General features: G+C 36.4%; 1 protein-coding gene across 29 annotated transcripts in view; it reads left to right on the forward strand.

Moving 5' to 3' along the window:
- Positions 1-22890, forward strand: part of CCDC150 (coiled-coil domain containing 150) — a 94296-nt gene that overhangs the window by 15439 nt on the left and 55967 nt on the right. For 11 of the 29 annotated variants that reach the window (XR_010136068.1, XM_024243873.2, XM_024243874.2 and 8 more), the window contains 11 exons: positions 1677-1897; positions 2002-2180; positions 3839-3907; positions 10603-10719; positions 11755-11884; positions 14871-14914; positions 17430-17522; positions 19322-19429; positions 21230-21354; positions 21641-21818; positions 22381-22449. Coding sequence is in view for 28 of the 29 variants with exons in the window: in XM_024243873.2 (XP_024099641.2) it covers positions 1677-1897; positions 2002-2180; positions 3839-3907; positions 10603-10719; positions 11755-11884; positions 14871-14914; positions 17430-17522; positions 19322-19429; positions 21230-21354; positions 21641-21818; positions 22381-22449 (1333 nt within the window). In the remaining variant the exon portion in view is untranslated. Of the gene's footprint in view, positions 1-1676; positions 1898-2001; positions 2181-3805; positions 3908-9186; positions 9297-10602; positions 10720-11754; positions 11885-14333; positions 14416-14870; positions 14915-17429; positions 17523-19321; positions 19430-21229; positions 21355-21640; positions 21819-22380; positions 22450-22890 lie in introns of those variants that run through there. The other 18 variants (XM_054549602.1, XM_063712934.1, XM_063712939.1 and 15 more) reach the window with 6 other exon arrangements.

Genomic DNA, 22890 nt, shown 5'->3' on the forward strand with positions numbered 1-22890 from the left:
CAGAAGATTAAGATGCGCCAAGTCTTGTTAGTACCATGAGAGCAGTAAGACAGAAGCCACGCTCTCTAGATGCAGCTGAAAATATTAGGGTGTTAGATGCATGTTCCAGTTCCTTCTATCCTCAGGGTGAAGCTGAGAGCAGGTATTTATCTCTTATTGCACTAAAGCAGGCATTATCTATCTGCACTAAGGCAGGCATTTATCTCTCTCCACTCTAAGCCAGGGAGAAGCTCTGTGGCAAATACCTATACTACTGTCATTCAGACTACATCCTCTGAGGGTATGGCCACTGGGAGTGGGCCCATTGTATATCTACCTCTTTGTTTTCTGTGGTCTAGAGACACTTGGAAATGCAGAGCCAAATCAGCTCCCAGAGCTGGGTGGCTAAGGAGGTAGTCCTTACATGAGAGCTGTAGAAGTTATGTCACTCGATAAGTGGACAGACTACTTTTAGGAAGCTTCTGTAGACTTGGAGTTATCGCTGGGGCAAGCTAAGGGAGAAGTCTTGGCAAGTACCAAGCTCTCATTTAGGCTGCCAGAGGTGTATTGTTTGCCTGCCCCATTAACTCCCTGATGCAAGTTAGTTAGAAGCCAGACCATCAAGTATTCACTGGAAGAATGTACAGAGAAATCCTTTTTAGTGAAAAACAGAACTGTGTGTTTCAGCGCTTTCTCTGCACTGCTTCCAAGAGGTGTAGTCCCTGGAACTGCTTGCACTCCTGTTTAAAACCACCTCTTAGTATTGTGATCTGGGGAGATTCTCATATGAGACTCTTATATTCCTAATCCTTTCTATTTCTAGAGCTAGGAGGTTTAAGATGCAGTCCCTCAAGTAGAAGTTACAAAAGTTGGGGTGCTTGATGCATGGAAAAACTTTTTCCAGGAGGGATTGGTAGACTGAAGTTATTGATGGGAGTGAGCCAGGGGAATAGGCTTGGGGGCTGCCAAGCTCCCCTTCAGGCTGCCAAAGGTTATGTTTGTCAGCCCAGTTAATTCCCTGACGCAGGCTTGTATGAAGCTCAACTGGTAACAGCAGCAGTTGACAGAGTACATTGGCAACCCCTTCCAGGCAGAAACTGGGAGCTTTGAGTTGTAGGCCCTTCTCTACCCTGATCCTGGGGGATGAAGCCTCTCTGTAAGTGCTTACACATCCATGTATAATCACCTCTTTGTTCTGTGGTCTGGGGAGACTTGTGTATGCCTAATCCCTTCTGCTTCTAGAGGCAGGTGAATTAAAAGCCACACTGTGGGGAATCTTAGAGTTAGGGTGGTAAATATGAGGTCCAAACCCTTCTCTCCTCAGGGAGAGGATAGGTGTTGGGGATACCTTCTTAATTGGATGGCACAGTGCCTGGGGTGGGGTTTGGACCTGAGTGTGCCTCAGCTTTTCCTACCTAGTCAATGTGGATATTTTCTCAGTTGCCAGATACAGAAGAGTCTCTCAACTTGTTTCTGACTTTCTCTCAGAGGGAATTGATCTGTGTGTCAATTAATCAATTCTCAGAGGGAACTGATTAGTGTGTCCCTATGTGGAGGGAGAGTCAGAAGCCTGCCATGTTGGTGATGTCACTCTCCAATTATTGTTCTTATTGGAAATGTTACATTGACTCAGTTTTTGGGATTACCGTAGTAGAAATTGCATTGCATAATATTGTTATATTGGGATCTTTGTCCAGAGGCTATTTGGAAGCTCCAAACCATTTAGAAGACCTGGACAGCCAGGAAGTCATTAGTCCTATCCAAAATGAAGCAATTTGTGCAGGAAAAAGAGATATTTTATGGAAGAACTGTGAGTTTCTGGTAAATCGAATGTGCCGTCTTGAAAGCCTCATTCAGTCCTTGAAGATGAACATCTTTCGGCTGCAAACTGAAAAGGATTTGAATCCTCAGAAAACAGGTATAGAGATAAGAATCATCAGAAATGTGGTCCTGTATAGGTGCTTGGTTTTCTTTACTGACCTTCTTTCTGCTGCTTGATGCCCCTCCTGTGCGGTCTGGTAGCTTTTCTGAAAGATCGACTGAATGCAATACAGGAAGAGCATTCTAAGGACCTGAAACTGTTGCATCTTGAAGTTACGAATTTGCGCCAGCAACTGAGAGCTGTAAAAGAGGAAGAAGACAAGGCACAAGATGAGGTGCAAAGGTTGACTGCCACTCTGGAGATTGCCTCGCAAACAAAGGTTTGAGTCTAAGAGTTCTGAAGTATAAACACACTGTTATGTGTTAGCTGGAGGAGGCAACAGACCTATGACACTGACTTTTAAAAGTAGGTGAAGTTGATATGAGGATTCTTGGCATTTGACATTTGGCATGTTGATTTGAGGATTCTTGGCCTATGACATTTGCACTGATAACCTAAACCACCGTGTGCTATCCGTGATTGATTATTTGTACAACCCTTACCCCATACAAGTGATGGTGTGGATCCAGAGGTATGAGATAGAGCCTGTGCTCTTCAGGAACTCATATGCTAGTTGGGAGAACAAGCTACAGCATGAGAAATTAAATAAGGAAAACATAAGAGTATAGGAAATGTTACAGAATAGTATAGGACAAAAAGTGAATATTGCCGAGTAAGGGCTTTGTGTTCAGACATATTTGAAAGGGTGAGGATGCTCTATCTAGAATAGATCAGGCAGGCTTCAGGGAAGGGATAGGACCTTTAGAAGCAAAGTGTAGGGGTGAGGACATTTCAAGGAGCACACGCAGAGGCAGCAAAGAATAAGGACTGCTTGGAAAAGAAACTAACAATGTTGTTCTCCCTTCATGGGCTAGGCAATGTAATGGATATTCAACGTGTTATTTTGTTTAATCTTTGCAAAAATCTTGTGAAGTAGGATATTATTATCCCCATTTTTTAACAATGATAGTACTGGGTCCCTGGGATAAATCAGTTGTCCAAGATCAGACATACCTGTTGTCTTCTTGTTACCCAGGTTTGAACCTGGATCTTTCTACTGGGTACAGCTAGGAGAAATATATAAACTAGCCTTACAAGAGTGAGGATTTGTTTGTGGGAAATAAGTTGGATATTAGCTAGCAATGACATTATAGAGCATCTGAAAATCAGAAATAATTAGTAGTTGGGGTTGATCCTATGGGGAGTGATTGAGATTTTTGATATGGAAGTGACATAATGAAAACAGGAAAACAAATTTAGCAGTATTATAGGGTATTGAAAATAGGGAGAGAAATTGGAGGCAGGGAAACCAATTAGGAATCGATTGCATTATTTGAGGCATGAGCCAAATTAGGTCTGATCTAGGGTTGTGGCATTTTGAAAGGAAAGAGGAATGTTCTGTTAAAAAAAAATATGCTCAAATATGGTACTGGGAGGGACTGAAGGCAGTAAAGAAGGCAAAGATCGCTCTGAGGTTTTACATCTGAGATTGTGGTGCCATTTATCTTAATAAGAAAGAGAATAAGTAGGGAAAGCTGTGTTTTTCATCCTCAGCTTGTAAGCACGAATAATATTTGAAGCTGGAAAAATAGAGTTCTTTAAAAAATTAAGAATATACCCTGTAAGTAAAATGTCTGTCAATTACCAGATTGACCTCTAATTATTGAATTTTATATAGGAGGTGGGTGTGATTAATCACTGTTTACGATATAAAAGAGGAAATTATAGAAATCATGTATCAAAGTAATAAAATAACTTTCCTGTTAAGTAACTCCTGGTAATAATTACTTCAGACTTATAACAAGGAGTATTTATAACCATATTAAAAATAGCATTTATAGGTTGCCAGAAAAAAACCTGATTTGATCTGATATACCTATAGACAGTTTCTTCCTGTCATTTCAGATTATTTAGAATCTTTTCTCCTTCTGCTTTTAGAAGAATGCAGCCATTATTGAAGAGGAACTGAAGACCACAAAACGTAAAATGAACCTTAAAATTCAAGAGGTAAGACAAAAAGATGGAGGGTGGAGGAGGTGTTGGAATTGCAGAGGGGAAATCAAGAAAGCAGAAAGAGAGAATGGAAAGAAACCTTTGAAGAAGAAAATATGTGACTATGTAGTAGGAAGACTTTAAAAATATGCCACATTGAATTCAAGTGAAAGTGCCTGCCCTTACATGACATTAAGACTTCCTTTTACCTCAATACTGGCATAAAACTAGAAAGAAAAAATAAATGCTTTGTGACCAGGAAGGAATAGTTACCACTCGTGGCTGCCCGTGCACCATAGTTAAGTGGACACTTTCATGCAAAGTCCTTTTAATCTAAAGTTGTATTTAAAATAAAAAGCTATTAATAAGTCTGTTCATCTAATTTTACCTTAAACTTTCATTTCAGCTTGTTTTAGTAGATAGCAGATTGGGAAATATGAAGTAGGTGGCTGCTAAAAGCTGTTGGACTAAAAATTTGCAGCTGAAAACAGTGGAAGAATCAGTAGAATTACTAACTCAATATACTCTGGCAGTGGCCTGAAACCTCAATATTCCCTGACATAATAGTATTAATAATTGATGTTCAAATCTAATGGGTCAATTTATATTTAAAAGATTCTGTTAATACAAAATAGAGAAGTAGACATACTTTTTAGGAAAATTCTTATGCAAAACTATTTTTAAGGTTATAAATTTTAGTGCTTAGGTGGTAAGCATAGGTATTTGGAAAATTGTCTTATATTGAGTACTTTATTTGCCAGTAATTACTGATAAAAGCTTGATTGCTCATAGTTAGAATGTATTCAGTTTATTTCTAAGATATTGTACTAGACTATTTTTAGGGCAGTTTTAGGTTTACAGAAAAATTATGCGGAAAACACAGAGTCCTGTATACCCCTCTCTCCACTCCTGCAGTTTCACTATTATTAACATCTTGCATTAGTATGGTACTTTTGTAACATTTGGTAAGCCAATGTTGAGCCATCATTTAGTGAAATATGTTAAGATTCACTATTCATCATGCTGTAAAGTGCTGTGGGTTTGACAAATGCATAATGCCATGTATTTATCATTACAGGATCACACAGAATAGTTGCCCTGCCCTAAAAATGCCCTGTGCTCCACCTACCCATCCCTCCTCATGTCTTCCCCTGAGCCCCTGACAACCACTGATCTTTTTATTGTCTCTCTAGTTCTGTTATTGTTGGAATCATAGAGTATGTATGTAGTCCTTTTTTGTACTGGCTTCTTTTATGCATATGTGCTTAAAGTTCCTTCATGTTTTTTCATGGCTCAGTAACTCATTTCTTTATATAGCTGAACAATATTCTATTGTATGTACCACAATTTGTTTATCCATTCACCTATTGAAGGACATATTGGTTGCTTCCAATTTTTGGCAATTATGAATAAAGCTGCTATAAACATTGTGTGCGGGTTCTTACATAGACATACGTTTCCAACTCATTTGGGTAAATGTAATACCTAGGAGTGCAATTGCTGGTTCATCTGGTAAGCCTATGTTTAGCTTTGTATGAAGCTGCCAACCTGTCTTGCAAAATGACTGTATTGTTTGCATGCCCATCAGCAAGGAATAAGAGTTATGGTTGCTGCACATCCTCACCAGCATTTGGTCTTGTCAGTGTTTTGAATTTTTGCCATTCCAATGGGTGTGTAGTGGTATCCTGTTTTGAGTTGCAATCCCTAATGATATAATGACACTGAGAATCTTCTCATGTGTTTATTTGCCATCTGTATATCTCCTTTGGTGAGTTATCTGTTAGACTTTTACCCCATTTTGTAACTGGGTTATTTCTTATTGTTATGTTTTAAGACTTCTTTGTATATTTTGGATACCAGTCCTTTATCAAAGATGTGTTATGCAATTATTTTCCCCTGTTCTGTAGCTTATCTTTTTATGCTCTTAGCTGTCTTTCACAGAGAAGGAACTCTTAATGAAGTCCAATATATCAGTTTTTTTCTTTCATGGATTGTAATGTTAGAATTGTATCTGAAAAGTCGACAAACCCAAGTCACTAAGATTTTCTCTTGTATCATCTTCTAAGAGATTTTATAGGTTTTCATTTTACATTTAGGTCTTTGATCTATTTTGAGCTAATTTTCATGAAAGGTATGAGATCCGTATCTAGATGAATTTCTTCTTGGCATGTGGATGTCCAGTGTTTCCAGCACCATTTGTTGAAAAGACAATCCTTGCTCCTTTGGATTGCCATTTAACATTATTTTTTACTGGGGAAGTCTTATTCTTAATTCTTGGTTCTATGGTAAAGTCTTGAATTTTGATTAAGCTCTGTCAAAGACTTGCAGAAGTACTATGCTAGTCAAACATGGGCATTCTGAGGGTATGTGAAATAGAAAGGGTATATTAGTTTGCTGGGCTGCCATAACAAAATCCTAAAGACTTGGTGGTATAAACAGAAATTTATCTGTTGAAGTTCTGGAGGCTTGAAGTCCAAGATAAGTTGTTAGCAGATTTGGTTTCTTCTGAGGCCTTTCTCCTTGGCTTGCAGGTGTCTGCCTTCTAACTGGGTCCTCACATGCCCTTTTATTTGTGTGTACCCATCCCTGGTGTCTCTGTGTGTCCAAATCTCTTCTAATCAGGATATGGTCAGATCACATTAGGGTCCACCCCAATGGCTTCATTTTAATTTAATCACCTGTTGAAAGGCCCTGTCTCCAAATAGAGTCTCATTGTGAGGTAGCAGATGTTGGGCTTCAACATAAGAATTTTGGAAGACACAATTCCGCCTATGACAGAGGGTTATATACAGATAGAAGAAGTGTGGTATTTATCTTCCTAAGAGATAATAAATATATATAAAATAGATACAAAATCTGGATGTGATAAACATTAAATGGATTAATTTATTGCCCTTAATAGTACTTCAGAAACAAATACTTCATTAGTAAAGGATTCTCTTTGTAATGTGCTTTTGTATGGCACATTGTAGGTATATCATGTATAAAAGAGGAAAATGTCCCTTTTTAAAAGTGGCCGTTCTTTAAAAAGGTGGCCAGCTGAATGCTTTCGAGCCTACATAATGGGGGTGATTAAAACAGAATTTAAAAGAGTGAAATATTTAATTCTGAATGAACTAGAGATTGAATCACATTTGACAGTAATGCAACTAAACTTTAAATGAGATGATTTCCTGGGTATTTTGAAACTTTCAAAGAATAAATTATATCTTGAACAAATTATAGTACCTAATTTGATATAAAGTTTAGGAAAGTATATTAAGCTACTCTATATGCTAAAGTAATTATAATCTGATACTAAAATCTGAAAAAATATAACCACAAATAAAATGGCTCATTCTTACATAAGATTGTAATATTTAACTTATCATTGGACAAGTAAGCAATTTCTAAGCTTAAAAAGAGCAAAATTATAAAATGGTCAATAGATTTGACCACATAAGAATACTTCTACATATAAAAAGCAATACTAATAAAGCAGCAGTCCCTAACCTTTTTGGCACTAGGGACCAGTTTCTTGGAAGACAGTTTTTCCATGGGGTTGTGGGGGTTGAGGGGAATGGTTTTGGGATGAAACCGTTCCACCTCAAATCATCAGGCCTTAGTTAGATTCTCATAAGAAGCACGCAACCTAGATCCCTTGCATGCACAGTTCACAATAGGGTTCACGGTCCTATGAGAATCTAATGCTGCCACTAATCTGACAGGAGGCGGAGTCCAGGTGGTAGGGCTGGTTCACCCACTGCCCACCTCCTGCTATGTGGCCTGGTTCCTAACAAGCCATGGAGTAGTACCAGTCTGTGGCCCCAGGGGTTGGCAACCCCTGTAACAAGGTATTATAACACAAATAGACAAAGTGTTAATAGTTTTCCCTTTTAAAGAATTTAACAGCCTGGGCAACATGGCAAAACCCCATTTCAAAAAAAAAAAAAAGAAAGCCAGGCACAGTGGTGTACACCTGTGGTCCCAGCTACTTAGGAGGCTGAGGTGGGAGGATCACTTGAGCCTGGGAGGTCGAGGCTGCAGTGATCATGCCACTGCACTCCAGCCTGGGCCACAGAGTGAGATCCTGTCTCCAAAACCCACCCCGCAAAAACTTAAAACTGCCAGGCATGGTGGCTCATACCTGTAATCTCAGCACTTTAGGACGCTGAGGCAGGAGGATTGCCTGAGCCCAGGAGTTTGAGACCAGCCTTGGTAACAAAGTGAGACCCTGGCTCAACAACAAATTTTTTAAATTAGCTAGGCATGGTGGCATACTCCTTTAGTACCAGGTACTCAGGAGGCTGAGGCGGGAGGATCACTTGAGTCGGGGGAGGTCAAGACTGTAGTGAGCCATGGTTGCACCATTGCACTCAGCCTGGCTGACACAGTGAGACCCAGTCTCAAAAACAAAAACAAAAAAAGTAAAATTGTCTAAAAGTGCCCAAAAACAATGGACAAAGAATAAGTATGACAGTTTATTACATAAATATATATAGAGTTGATAACTATATTAGAAGATATTTAATCTCACAGTAACCAAAGAAATCCAAAATTATTAAGATGTTTTCATTTATTAGATCAGAAGAGATTTAAGAAAATTTTAATACATAGTACTGATGAGATTTATTCAAATACTATTGATAAGGTAATCATTGGAAAATTATGAAGGTAACAATTGAAAAAAAGGTTCTTATAGGAATTTATCTTAATGAAATAATCAGAAATGTAAGGAAAGATCTACTCACAAGTATGTTCAGGAGAGCAGTATTTACAATAGTGAAAAATTGGAAAAACCCTCATGTCAAATATCAAAGATATGATTTAAAAAGTTATAGAGCATTTCCAAAATGAGCAATCTTATAACAGTTATATCCCAACACATTTTTTACCTCTTTTAACCTTTAAAAAATGTTTTAAAAATTATAAAATATATTGTCCGTAGAGAAAAAAAAGTGTACAATTTAGAAAACAGGTATAGTGTACTCTTAATGTCATCTACACTGGGGTTTTAAAATAGGATTTCTTTCAGTTTCACATCACTTCTTAAAAGGAATAGCATTCTCTGCAATTCCCATTTCAATTGGAAAGGATCTCTTTCCCTAATAATAAGAGAGACTCTTTACCTAATAATAGAAGAGACTCTTATTATTGGAAGGATCTCTTTACCTAATAATAAAAGAGACTCTTAACCTTCTTTATATTTAATGTGATTCTTTTTGTAGTCACTTATTGACAGAAATAAGGTCAGTGTGCCTCCAAAACAGGGAAGAAAAAAAAAGTGTGTTTTTCTACTCTCACATACCTTGCAGCAGAACACTTCTGACACCCGACGACACACCAAGAAATTCTGTTCTTCAGTGGACGCCAGTTGAGTGTCCTGTAATTCAATTCAGTCCTGACACTATCTACCTGAAGACAGGTGAGGACTCAGTCTCACAAGATTGCCCCCCACTTTAGATGCCAATTGCAAGCCAAGTTGTCCTTCTGACTGACTTGCAAAAAATCGGTGTTCCCATGATGCCCCTCTGCAAGTTGAAATAATTTGCTGGAACAGCTCAGAGAATTCAGAGAAACACTTCACTTGTATTTACCAATTTGTTGTAGAGGATATTACAAAAGATACAGTTGAGCAGCCAGATGGAAGCGATGCATAGAGCAAGGCATGTGGGAAGGGACGCAGGCCCTTTCTGGGGCTCACCACCTTCCAAGCACCTCCGTGTGTTCAGCTGTCCAGAAGCACTCTGAACCCAGTTCTTTTGAATTTTTATGGAGGCCTCATTACATAGGCATGATTAATTAAATCATTGGCCATTGATGATCAACTTACCTTTCAGCCCTTCTCCCCTCATTAGAGGTTGAGAGGAGGGACTAGAAGTCCCAGTCCTCTAGTCATGCCTTGATCTTTCTGGGGACCAGCCCCCATCCACAGCTACCTACCTTCCCCCACCCCCAGCCAATCAGTCATTAGCACACAAAAGACACTCTTATGAGGTGATTCCAAGTTTTTTACGAGCTGTGTGCCAGGAACCAGGGTCAGAGATGAAATATATATTTCTTATATCACAATAGCACAGTACCCAAATTCTTTGAGTGTCGGTTTGGTCTGCTACTTAGTGGTTACTTCATTATTTGTTTGGACCTCTAAATTCCAAAATAGAATGAAAACAGTTTTCAGAGTGATGTGTATAATACTGCAGGATAAAAAATATATAGATAAATCAAAATACAGGAAAATAAGAGTTGAAAATAAGTCAGAAAATATACAGAAAATACTAAGGTAAGATACTAGTGTTTTTCAAACTTTTTTTGACAATCCATTGTTGGACATATATTTTACACTGCAACACACATACATATACACAAACATTTCCCAAAGCAGCACTTACCCTTACTACTTGCATGCACTCTGATACTTTCTTTCTACTCTTTTATTTTTTCCTTTCTCTGAGTGCTTCTTTCAATTTACTAATGGATTTTGACCTCCAGTTTAGAAAACAGACCTAAATTATAGGAGGATGGGTACAATAAGTTTGATTTACATTCCTTAGGAGGTAATCCTAGGTAATCTAGGGAGAAACAAAAGCATGTTTCTGAGTAGTCATAAATGAATTAAGACTGTTTGGGGGTGAGATGGCGTGTCTGATAAACTTCTCAGGTAACTTTGATCTTTGTTAAACTAGTATGATGTTCAATTGGTCTTGCCTAACTGCAGTGTTGCTTTGTAGCTAAGGAGACAACTGGCTCAGGAGAAGTACCTTAGGGAATCTTTAGAGAAATCAGCATCAGCCATGCTCCTCAAAATACAAGAAATGGGATCAACAGTGGAGGTAGAACGAAAACAGGTAGAAATATTTCTTTTCCTTGTGTGGTTTGGGAAATGAAACCAAAGAAAGACTGATATTTTACCTATAAACTTAAAATTTTACTAATTTCCTCTAGATTTATTAAAATATTTACTTTTTGTTAGCCATATGTTAACAATCTTACTACAGTTTTTTTTTTAAGTTAGTGCAAAATAAGAAAGACCCTAATGTCATTATTCAACACTCTTAATTAATGAATCAGAGAGCTAAGGACTGGAGAGGTTAATTTACCTCAGGCTTTATAGAGGTGAACTCTTAGCTCCTAAGAGAAAGATAAAGTATTTTTCCCTTATACCATACAATCTCTGTTATAGACATTGATTTTGGAAGGCATAGCCCTGGTCTCATGCTGTATATGTCTGACATGGATAGAAAATAAAGTCTAAAGCGATCTAACACTGGAAGCGTATCAATAAGTAAAACAGTCAGGACTATATTTACACTGCTGTTTTCAATTATCATTTATTTTAACATGATATTTCGCCTTCATATTTGTTATTTGAAGTACCTACAAATAATTTAGAATACTTTAAATTCTAACCAAGTCAGTTCATATTTTCATATTTTAATATAATTGGATGACATAATCTTTATTATTTTAACCAATGGATAAAGTTTCCCTTCATAACTGAATTATAACAAGGATTCTACTTTAGGAATTGCAAATGATCCTTTGTTGCTGTAACTTGCAATGCCAATATGGTAGCCATTAGCCACATACGGCTATTCAAATAAGTTAAATAAAAGATTTATTTCTTCACACACTAGCCACATTCAAGTGCTCAGTAGCCACTTGTGGCTAGTGGATTATTGCATTGGAGGTGCACAGAAGTTTCTATTGGATGGCACTGCTCCAAGACCGCATTCTGTTGAGATTTTAACTGTAACATAGACTAACTTCTTGTTGCTTCTCAGTGACATTAAGGTTGGAATGTTGCCTTATACATGTGCTATAAGGCAGCTTATTTGAAATCTTTATCTTACAGAAAAGGAATTTTTCTTATACAATTTCAGGTGCACATTTTGCAGCAAAACTGCATTGCTCTACGTGATTCTATACAGAGCACTCAAGAACTACTGGCCCAGGAACAAAAAAAAAAAGAAGAGTTGGAGATTGCTACTTCACAGCTCAAATCTGATCTAAGTATGAAAATAGATGCTAGAAATCACCTTCTTGTTAGTTTTTTGAGATTTCCTGGAAAAACTCTTAAGATCCCAAATTCTTAAAGTGGCCAGTGTTATTGGTATTTCCGACAGTGCTGTATGTAAAAAATTGCAGATTTCCCTTCTACCTGTAGTACTGAGACAGAGAAGGAATGTTGTTAATAATATATTTGACCCTCTTAATTGTAAACTATTCCTTATTTGTTTTTTTCCAGCTTGTTTGTGGACCTGGGAATATTTGGTTTCTAGACATCTGGCTTGAATATTGGGCAAAAAAGTAAAACAATAGATTGAATATTTGATAATAGAATATTAGTAAGGTAGTAAGGCCATGAATCCTTGATAACTTATGGATTCTGTCAGTTCATCGTGTCAGATTCTCCATTCTTCATGTTATCAATCTATTTTGGTTAACCTATTATTTGTAGAGATGGATAGTTGTAAGGTACCTTTAAGAGAGCTTAGATTAATCTCCTCTTTTTATAGATGAGTCTTCAAAGATGACAGAGCTAGGAAAGGAAAGAGCCTAGACTTGATCCCAAGGTGTTCGGTCATGTTTCTTCTAACCCATCAGCCTTTTACCATACTACTGTTGGTAGTACTTCATTATAAAGCAGTTTCCAGATAGTCTCAATGACAGAGGTCACAGAGTTACAGGGCAGTGCTTCATGTGATTAATACATCATGGTTTACACCGAACTTTCACATAAACTATTTCATTCAATACTCAAAGCTATCCTTCCAGAGTTACAAAAGGAAAAAATGGCAAAGTAAGACCTAGACCTGGATCTTCTAACTCCAAGCCTAGTGTACTCTCCAGTTCACCTTCTGTGCTCTGTGGCTGTGATGGGGGCAGAGAATACCAAAAAGGAAATGGAAATTATAAAAAATATAGAGCAAGAGTAATCTATTCAATGTTTTGACTTACTGCTTTTAGCAGAAAATATTCCCTTTTCTTATAGTAGTGAATTACTGTGTGAAGTTCTCACCGACAATGCCCCTGGATAATTTTCTGTCTTTCTGTAATTGTGTGCCTACAAAAATACATGTATATTTTATGGTGCTGCCACATTATCTCATTTGAGCACTGCAACAACCTGTCAGAAAGATAAGAAAATACACACATTCTATAGAAGATACAAAAGGGGTTGAGTGCGGTGGCTCACACCTGTAATCCCAGCACTTGGGGAGGCCCAGGCAGGTGGATCATGAGATCAGGAGATTGAGACCATCCTGGTTAACACGGTGAAACCCCATGTCTACTGAAAATACAAAAAATTAGCCAAGTGTGGTGGCACGCGCCTGTAGTCCCAGCTACTTGGGAGGCTGAAACAGAGAATCGCTTGAACCCAGGAGGCTGAGGTTGCAATGAGCCAAGATCGTGCCATTGCACTCCAGCCTGGGCGACAGAGCAAGACTCCATCAAAAAAAAAGAAGATATAAAAGGATCCGCACTGACTGTACCCCTGTACCCAAAAACCCACAGCAAGTAGAATAGCTGAGCCTAAAACAGGTATCTATTATATTAGTTGGCCCTCTGAATTTTTATGTTACTTTCTTGTTGGATTAATGCTTTATTTTTGAATTTTATAAAGAGTTTGTGCAACACCATTAAAAAATGAAGATTAAAACAACAATAATTCAAACTGACATGAGGAAAAGGAAGCCTGTCTGAATGCCAACTAGGTGCATAATATTGAATTATAGACGACATATATGCAATTTTATTACTTTAAGGTACAAGTAGTTGTTTGAGCTACATTAATAAAAGGAATGCCTTTAAATATTTGCTTCAGTGAATTAAAACATGTAATTGTTTATCAACAATAAGCATTTATATGCGGATTTATAGTACTTAAGATGAATAAATTGTTCTTCAAAGTAAGATAAACACTCCCCTTTCATTCTTAACTTTGATTAGTAGAATTTTCCCAAAGTCGTATAGTTCATCTTTTTTACCCTTCATGTATTTTAAATTAGAGTTTATTCTGATGAATTGTGGATTCATATGTTCAAAAAGTATAGTTTTTCTAAGGTATATCCTATATAAAATATCAGTTTTTATGTGTTTTATAATTTCTGGCTTTAGAATATTTAAGTGAAACAAGACTGATAGATAGATACAAATTTTTCTGTGAAGGCAAAACATTACTCTCAGATAAGTTTACACTTTTTGGCTACTAGTATATAATGCCAAACTGTTCCACAATTTTCTGTCTTTGGTTTTCTTTTCACTGTACATGCTCTGAGTGGTTTCAAATCTTTTTTTCCGTACAAAATCATCCTCCTGAGTTCTAGACCAGTATCTTACTGCCAACTAAATATCTACATTTGGATGCTTTGCAGATTTGTCAAAACACATAGAAAACTTAAGTGTTTCACTCATTCTATCCCTGAAACCTGCTCCATGCTCTGTATTCCCTATTTAGCTGAAGAGTCCACTGTTCACCCTGCTGCCCAAGTCTGAATGCCAGATGTTCTCCTTGTCTCATCCGTTGTTTTACCCCACCAGTAAGCCACCAAGTCCAAAAGTGCTCTCTGTTGACTGTTTCACAGATCTGTTTTTCCTCTGTGTCTCTGTTGTCATGACCAGTGAGAGTCGGTCCTCATTGTCATTACTTTATTGAATTGTCGTTTACTCATATGTCAGTTACTTTAACAGCTGCTAAATTCATCTCCTTGCCTTTATTGTACCTTTGTTAGAGTGATCTTTCTAACAAAAATCTTTTGATCATGCCCCTCCTCAGCTTAAAATCCTTCAGAGACCTCATTTCCCATTGCAAATGACTGTGGACTAGTTTCTTGATAATTCCATAACAGTTTCTAGTCTATAAAACTATGATAGAAATAGTTGGGTTCTCCTTATCTCTACAAAAAATAGACATAAAATATTTAAAGCTTCTCACTATGTGATTTTAATGTAGCAAGTTACTATTATCATAATTATGTGGAATTTTTGTTTTTAGCTTCTAGAGATGACCTCATTTCCAAGTTGGTTGAAGAAAATAAGGTGAGTTTTGAAGTTGTGGAGTACAGAGGTGGTCTTTCCTCTCTTCACTAAGTCCTATTTCCTCTTCCATGTTGGCTTACAGTGCTGCTTATTCCCATCAAAGTTTTATTTAAAAAGTTTCATGTAAATGAGTAGTATATTTAGGATAATAGTATTAGGAACTAAGAAATCATTTCATGAAGGTTATTAGAGTTTGAAAAATGTCATTTGGCAAAAATAATAAGACTTACTTGTGTTTTTTGCCTATTGTAAACTAATTGTTATAAAATAAACTTAATGAAATGTAAGAAATATAACTACTTTTGGTGTTGGTGGTTGCACAACAGTGTGAATGTGTTTAATGACACTACACACTTACAGTGATTTGAATGATAAATTTTGTCTTATGTATATTTTGCCATAATTTTTAAAACAAAACATAATGATTTTATATCTTACTACATTTCTAAGTCTCTTGATGTGTCGATTCTATTTCTTTTGGATGCTATCTCATCCTGTGTTATATGTTGTCTGTTTTTCTTGAGATGCTTCTCCTGGGAAAATAGAAGGGTGGTTCTTCCTCTGTAGGAAGAAGATTTATACTTTGTCCTTCTCCATTCTGCTAAGTACCTTTTAGGGAAAGCCCCACCTACAATGCACATCTGTATCACTTCTCTCATCTCAAAGAAAACTAGCTTTTTTTTTTTTTTTTCTATAACCACAGAACAAAGGTGTTTTCTTCTGCTCCACTCTCGGTTCCTTGTTTTTGAAAATATCTTCACTTGTAACTTTAAAAGATCCTTGAATGTGTTCCTTTGAAGTCATAAGATCTTACTGCTAATAAGAAAAAATGTGTATGTTTAATAATAACAAATATTTAATCTTAGGAAGTAGAACTGTGATATAAAGATACTAGGTATATTTAGGCTATGGTTTCAGGCAAATTCTAACTGGAATCTCAATATAAGAATGGATTTAATAAACAGTTTTCAAAAAATAGGCTTTATTTTTAAGAGCAGTTTTAAGTTCACAACAAAATTGAACAGAAGGTAAAGAGATTTCCCAAATACTCTCTGCCCCTATTCATGCATAGCCTTCCTCATTAGCCGTTTGATGGATGTCCATTGAAAAAATGGATGCACCATTTTACATCCCTCACCAGAGTGGTACATTATGACAGTTGATGGACCTATATTGACACATTATCACCCAGAGTCCATAGTTTACATTAGGGTTCACTCTTGGTGTTGTGCATTCTATGGAGGGTTCACTCTTGGTGTTGTGCATTCTATGGATTTAAACAAATGTATAATGACATATATCTACCATTATAGTAGTTACGTTTTATAGTATCATTCAGAGTAGTTTCATTGCTCTAAAAATCTTCTGTGCTTTGCCTATTCATCCCTCCCTCCCCTTCTAATCCCTGGCAATCATTGATCTTTTTACTGTCTCCATAGATTTGCCTTTTCCAGAATGCCATATAGTTGGAATCATATAGTCTATAGCCTTTCAGACTGGCTTCTTTCACTTAGTAATAAGTATTTATGTTTCCTCCATGTCTTTTCATGGCTTGATAGCACATTTTTCTTTCTTTTCTCTTTTTCTCTCTCTCTCTTTTTTTTTTTTTTTTTTTTTTTTTTTTGAGATGGAGTCTCACTCTCACCCAGGCTGGAGTGCATTGGCACTATCAGCTCACTGCAACCTCCGCCTCCTGGGTTCAAGCGATTCTCCTGTCTCAGCCTCCTGAGTAGTTGGGATTACAAGTGCCCTCCACCACACCTGGCTAATTTTTGTATTTTTAGTAGAGATGGGGTTTCACCATTTAGCCAGCTGGTCTCAAACTCCTGACCTCAGGTGATTTGCCTGCCTCAGCTTCCCAAAGTGCTGGGATTACAGGGATGAGCCATTGTGCCTGGCTGAAAGCTCATTTATTTTTAGTGCTGAATAATATTCCTTTGTCTGGATATATCACAAGTTATCCATTAACTTACTCATGGACATCTTGATTGCTCCAAGCTTTGGCAATTATGATTAAAGCTGCTATAAGTATCTGTGTGCAGGTTTTTGTCTGGGCATTGGTATTCAGCTCCTTTGGGTAAATCCCAAGGAGCATGATTACTGGATCATATGGTAAGAATATGTTTAGTTTTGTAAGAAATCACCAAAGTGTCTTCCAAAGTAGCTGTACCATTTTACATTCCCACCAGCAATGAATGAGAGTCCCTGTTGCTCCACATCCTTGACACCAGTTGGTGTTGTCAGTGTTCTAGATTTTGGCCATTGTAATAGGTGTGTAGTGGTATCTCATTATTGTTTTAAATAAACAGTTTTGATAAATAGTTTTGAAATAAACAGAAGTTTAGGAGTTGAAGATACCAAGATTTTTATACATTCTGTATAAGACATTTATAAAGTTCCAGTGTATGTCATTGGAACTTGAACTTGTACTGGCCGAAATACAAAACAGTTATTTTTATAGGGGTGCACATACTATCTCTTATATGTGAAAAAGAGAGTAATTTTTTTCTTATAGAACGTGCAGATATCTTTCAACAAGGAACATGAAGAAAATGCATATTTGAGGTCCGAAATAATGTCTCTTCATGAAGCATCAGAAAAAGCACAAGTAAATACTCATGATTTTGCTAGTTTTTAGATGTTATTTAATTTTGTTCAATTAAATAACCAAGAAACAAAATTAGTCTTGATTATATAAATTCATACCATCTCCATCCCCCAACTTTTCATTTCCATAAGATTTATTTCATCTTTGAAACATTATCAAATTAACTACATTTCTCATTTCACTCTCCAAATTCCTATGATATATAAGTATACAAGATGTACCACTAAAATTATGCACTAGTTTACACTTTGCCTTTGCTTGCTTTCTAATTTGCTCATTAAATATATGTATTTCCCCCTCCAAAGTGAACTTCTGAATAATTCCATGGCAAGGGCTATGTCTTATACTTTCTTTGTATCTTCTATAGTAAATAATTATACAGTAGGAACCTAACAAATGCTTGCTGGATTTTGAAGTTAGATGTAATCATTTCTGGGATGGTGATTCCCAGATTTAGCTGATGTTTTATATATATGTGCATCTGCAACAAGAAGTCACCAGATATGCAGGCAAATTGGAGTTACTTATCACCGAGCCGAAAGAAGTGTTTATCATTTAAAATAACTTTTCTCTTGGTACAATTTGGTTGTCTCAGTATTAGGTTCATAGTGTTGCTGGGCTCTCTGCATAATAAAAATAATGAAGTATAAAATGAATGTGTTTTTAAATATAATAACATCAACTACTATTACTCTTCCTATACTAATAGTAGGTAACATTTTTACTGAGCCCCTTCCACATTCCAGGCACAATTCCAGGCACCTTATATTAGTAACAAATTGTAATCCTCACAATAGCCCTATGAAATGGAAACTTATTCACATTTTAAAGATAAGGAAGCTGATGTACAGACAAGTTCAGGAACATAGATAATAGGTGGCAGAGTTGTAATTTGAACTCAGGTAACCTGGCTCCAAAGAAAAATAGCTATTTCTTTTCAAAGAGCAAGGGTTCTCTGTTTTGTCCCCAGGTATTCTTTGATGAATAGCTTGTACATCTGCATCTGGTGTGACTTTAAGCCCCTGAATTTGTTTCTAACTACTGTACTGCCCATACCACTTGTGATGTTTGCCAGATAATCTTTTATTTATCTTTTCTTTTACTCCATTTTATTTTTTGCATGTTTTTTTCCTAGTGCTCCTTCAAAGTTGCTTGTTCTTGAAGAACTTGTTTAAAACATAAGATCTTTGCCAAATCTACCTTGCAAAAATAACTGATAATTGAGATAAATGTTTTTCTCAATAATACAAATTTCAAATTATGAAAAGAGAATTATTAACTACCTACATATATGATAGATCTGTGTAGCTCAAACAATTTTTGTTTTATTTTGAAAGATTAATCTCATGATGGTAAAATCATCCATATTTTGCTTTTATGAATATTGTCAGCTGGTGGTGAAGGAGCTTAGGTATTTTGTGTTACCAGCTAAATAATTCTGAATGCTCATGGATTTCTATAATATTGGCTAGGTACTGACATTGTAAATTCCATTTTGCAGATGTCTTGCTCTAATGAACCAGTGTTCAAAGTTGTGAAGAATAGAAGATCAGTAAAATGCCATATGCTTCAGTTGCTCTACCAAATCAGCAACTCTCTTAATTTAGAATTATTTATGGTATAGACTTTTAATATTTGGAAGTACTTTTTAAACTAATGACATGTGAATTGAGGATAGGTTAAATAGATTAGGTTCATATATACAGTGAGATACTATGCAATCATTAAAAATAATAATACATAAGTAAAACTAATTCTTTATTGGAGAGACCAATGACTTGCTGTGTGTGTTTTCTTAGGTTTTGAATGACCAATTGACTAAAAAGTGTTCAGAGTTGAGCTGCATGCTTCAGACTGTTACTATGGAAAAAGCCAGAATCATTGCTGACCATCAGGCTATTCTGCAGGTATTCGTTTAACACGAAAGCCAACCAGAAAGCCAGCCTGGTTGATAGATCCGGAAATGTTTATGGCCAACTGGAGAAATAAAATATTTTAACAATAAATTTCAAAAAATCTACTGAATTATCTTATTTCTATTAGTGCTTTTCAATTTTCATCAGAGGGGTGATTTGGCCTTACACTCAGGGCTTTTCATGATTTCTTCTCAAATATCATCACTTGAGGAAAAATAATTATTTGTCCCATTGTTTATAGAATCATGGAGAACACGTATGACTAACCCTAAAGTACTTAACCTTTTCCTCAAACACCTTGCGATTTCTCCTTTTGCTTATGCCATTTTCTCTGCTGAGAATGCTTTTTACTTCATCTTCAATATCTGAAATTCTGTTTATTCTTTAAGAGTCACTTTCATCAGGCAGCTTGATCATCCCAACAAGAAGGGATAAGTTTTCCCTTTCAACTTCTATTCCTGGGACACTAAACAGACCATCATAGTAATAGATCACTTTCTCTTTTTGTGAGCACACTTACTATATATACTAAGCATTGTGCTAAGGATTTTACACATATTACCTCCTTTAATTGTAGCAGCCATTATGTAAAAGGATATTTATTATCCTCATTTTACAGATAAGAAAATGAGGGTTAGAGAAGTTCACTTGCCCAAATTCACCTAACTAGTAAGAAGTAGAGTTGCGTTTTAACCTAGGGTGACTCCAGAGTCAATGTATATAATCATTATGTTATGCTGCATCCCTATTCTGCATTCTCTAGTAGTAATTTATGTGCTGGTTCATTTCCTAGATTACGCTGTGAGCTCTCTAGAGGCAAGGACATTACCTTATATATCTTTATTTCTCATAGTGCTAAGCATGCTTTGCACATAACATATACTCAATAAATATTTAGTTTTTAACTCTGTGCAAGTATAATGCTATATCTAGATAGGATTATAGTGGTGAACAAGACAAAATTCCTACTTTCATGGACTTATAATTCAGTGGACTGAATATATAGTGAAATATTTATTACAAATATTTCAAAATTTTGGAATATAACACAATTGGGATCCCATTTTACCAGTGTGAAGACTTGCTTTGCAATCAAATATTGTTAAAATAAAAGTTTTTTAAAAAGTATTTATAAAACTAATTGTTGATATGTCCTGTATTTGCAAAAACTTTATGGATTATTTGTAGGGGTATATGGTACATAAAAATGTCATGTTTTGATAATTCCAAAATGGTGAGCCAGAGAAAATAAATTATGTAAAACAGTTATAGTGCTTCTGCTGTAACATTATCTGAGTGCAATTTAAGATAGTCTTAAAAGAATTCACAGCAAACTGTTAAACATGATAATCCTTAGAATGTGGGATTATTTGGAGGGGAAGTGCAGATAGAGAGGAAAGGATCTTTTCACTTTATATACATTTATATTGTTTTACTTTTAAAAATAAAGTACCATATTGAAATTTTAAAATACCAAAAATACTTGTAATATAATTTTCTATATTTAAAAATTTGTTGGTATTAGGAGTTTTATAATTTTTCAGCAGGCTGGGTAAATAATGCATCTTGACTATTGGCTAGTGGAGCTATAAAATGATAGAACTAGTCAACTCAGAGGAGGACAAAGAGAAACTGGGCATTGAAATAAATTGTTTTAAAAAGAGGTTTTATTTATGTAAATGAAACTTGTTTTTTTAAGTTAGTTCAGTGTTTTTGATCAGTTACTCCAAATGACACCCTATCAAAAGACTTTCTGGAGCTTCAACTTCTAATATTGCTTTTAACACTCAGGTAGAGCAGAAAATGATGTCGCAGACATTTCAAGAACAAAACTTATTGCTGGATGCAGCCCATGCTAGTATCACAAATGAACTACAGACTGTTCAGAATGAGAAAACCCAACTCCAAGCACATCTGTAAGTAAATTATGGGCAACTTCTTATACATCTTTTGTTCTTGCATGTGTGTTTCTTATCATGTGTCCGTCTCAGTCTTATCGTCAATGAAAACATTTGATTCTGCATTTTTTGGGCCAGCCACAGAGCTAAAATAAAGACTCTGCCCTCAAGAAACTAGTTTTGTTAGAACGTTTTGGTAACTACTCTCAGTCAGGAAATATGTTCTATAAGAACATTTAATTGCTCTTTCTGTTAAATTAGAACTCTAATTTAGCTTTCATATGTTCTTGTTCTCTTCCTGCAGGGATCATTTAATCCTTGAGCATAACCAGTGTATCCAGAAAGCACAGGATGCTGAAAAGAGAACAACTGTGCAAAAAGAGCTGCTAGAATCAACTATTGCAAGATTGCGAGGTGAATTGGAAGCATCAATGCAAGAGAAGAAGTCTCTGCTAGAGGAGAAAGATAGATTTCAGAGGGAGGTAGGTAGAAGCAAATTTACATTATCTTCTCGTTGTGGTGTGATGATGTTTTAAAATTGCATTCTAAATGCAAAAGACAAGAAAAGAAATAAAACCCAGATGCAGTTTGTCTGAGTTGCCCAATAAAGAATCTTTAGGTGGCTAACCTATGCCTTTTAGCATGTGAAGTAGTCTGTGCCAAATAGAACAGTATATACTTATCCAGCGTTAGTGAATGTTAACTAGTAATTCACACATCCTCGTGTTAGTTAAGGGGTCAGATTTTAAAAATTGATTTCCCCTGAAGGAGTGGGACAGTGAAGGTTAAGGGGGAACAGCCCTGTCTTCCTACTTAGGAAGGAACCAGCAGAGTCTGACATGCAGACATGTCTTTCTAATTTCAGGGCAATTTGTGAAGTCTGCTCTGCCTCAGAGACTCCCTGATTGACCCCTTTTCTGAGAGGATGTGCTATCTCTGCAGTGTAGGTATTAATTGACATACAGAATATGTGTACTATAGTGGAGCCTGTCAGCTGCTATAAAATTGACCTATTTCTTTTTTTTTCCCATCCCCCTTGGGCAGGTTAATAAAACAGAAAAAGAAATAGCGCAAGAAAGATGCAATTTGGAAAAGGAATTAGCTAAAAACAAGGTATTCTACATTTTACTTGCTGATATTTCACTATATTTCCTTCTGTATTGCTGACTACTGTATCAGCTTATCTTAATGAGGAGATGGCTGAGGAATACCAAGCTGCAGGGAAAGGAGAGCTATGAAGCTGGATGCCACTCAAAGCATACCGGTCACTGTAGCAGAAGGTTGTTTCTGGGGAACATTTTCTTGTTGAGCATCTGATGTTTGCCAGTGAGTCATCACTGCCTCTGGCCCTAGTGTTAACTGAGGATTCTAGCCAAGAAGTCACCTGAGAGTTAGCTAATGGGCCTGTGAGAGGCAAAGAGATGATTGCTGACTAGGCTGTTTTTAAATAAAAAACTAAAGGCTGGGTGAGGTGGCTTGCGCCTGTAATCCCAGCACTTTGGGAGGCCAAGGCGGGTGGATCATTTGAGGTCAGGAGTTCGAGACCAGCTCAAC

Source organism: Pongo abelii, chromosome 11 (assembly GCF_028885655.2).
Source record: "Pongo abelii isolate AG06213 chromosome 11, NHGRI_mPonAbe1-v2.0_pri, whole genome shotgun sequence".
In the NCBI taxonomy this organism is placed as follows: domain Eukaryota; kingdom Metazoa; phylum Chordata; class Mammalia; order Primates; family Hominidae; genus Pongo; species Pongo abelii.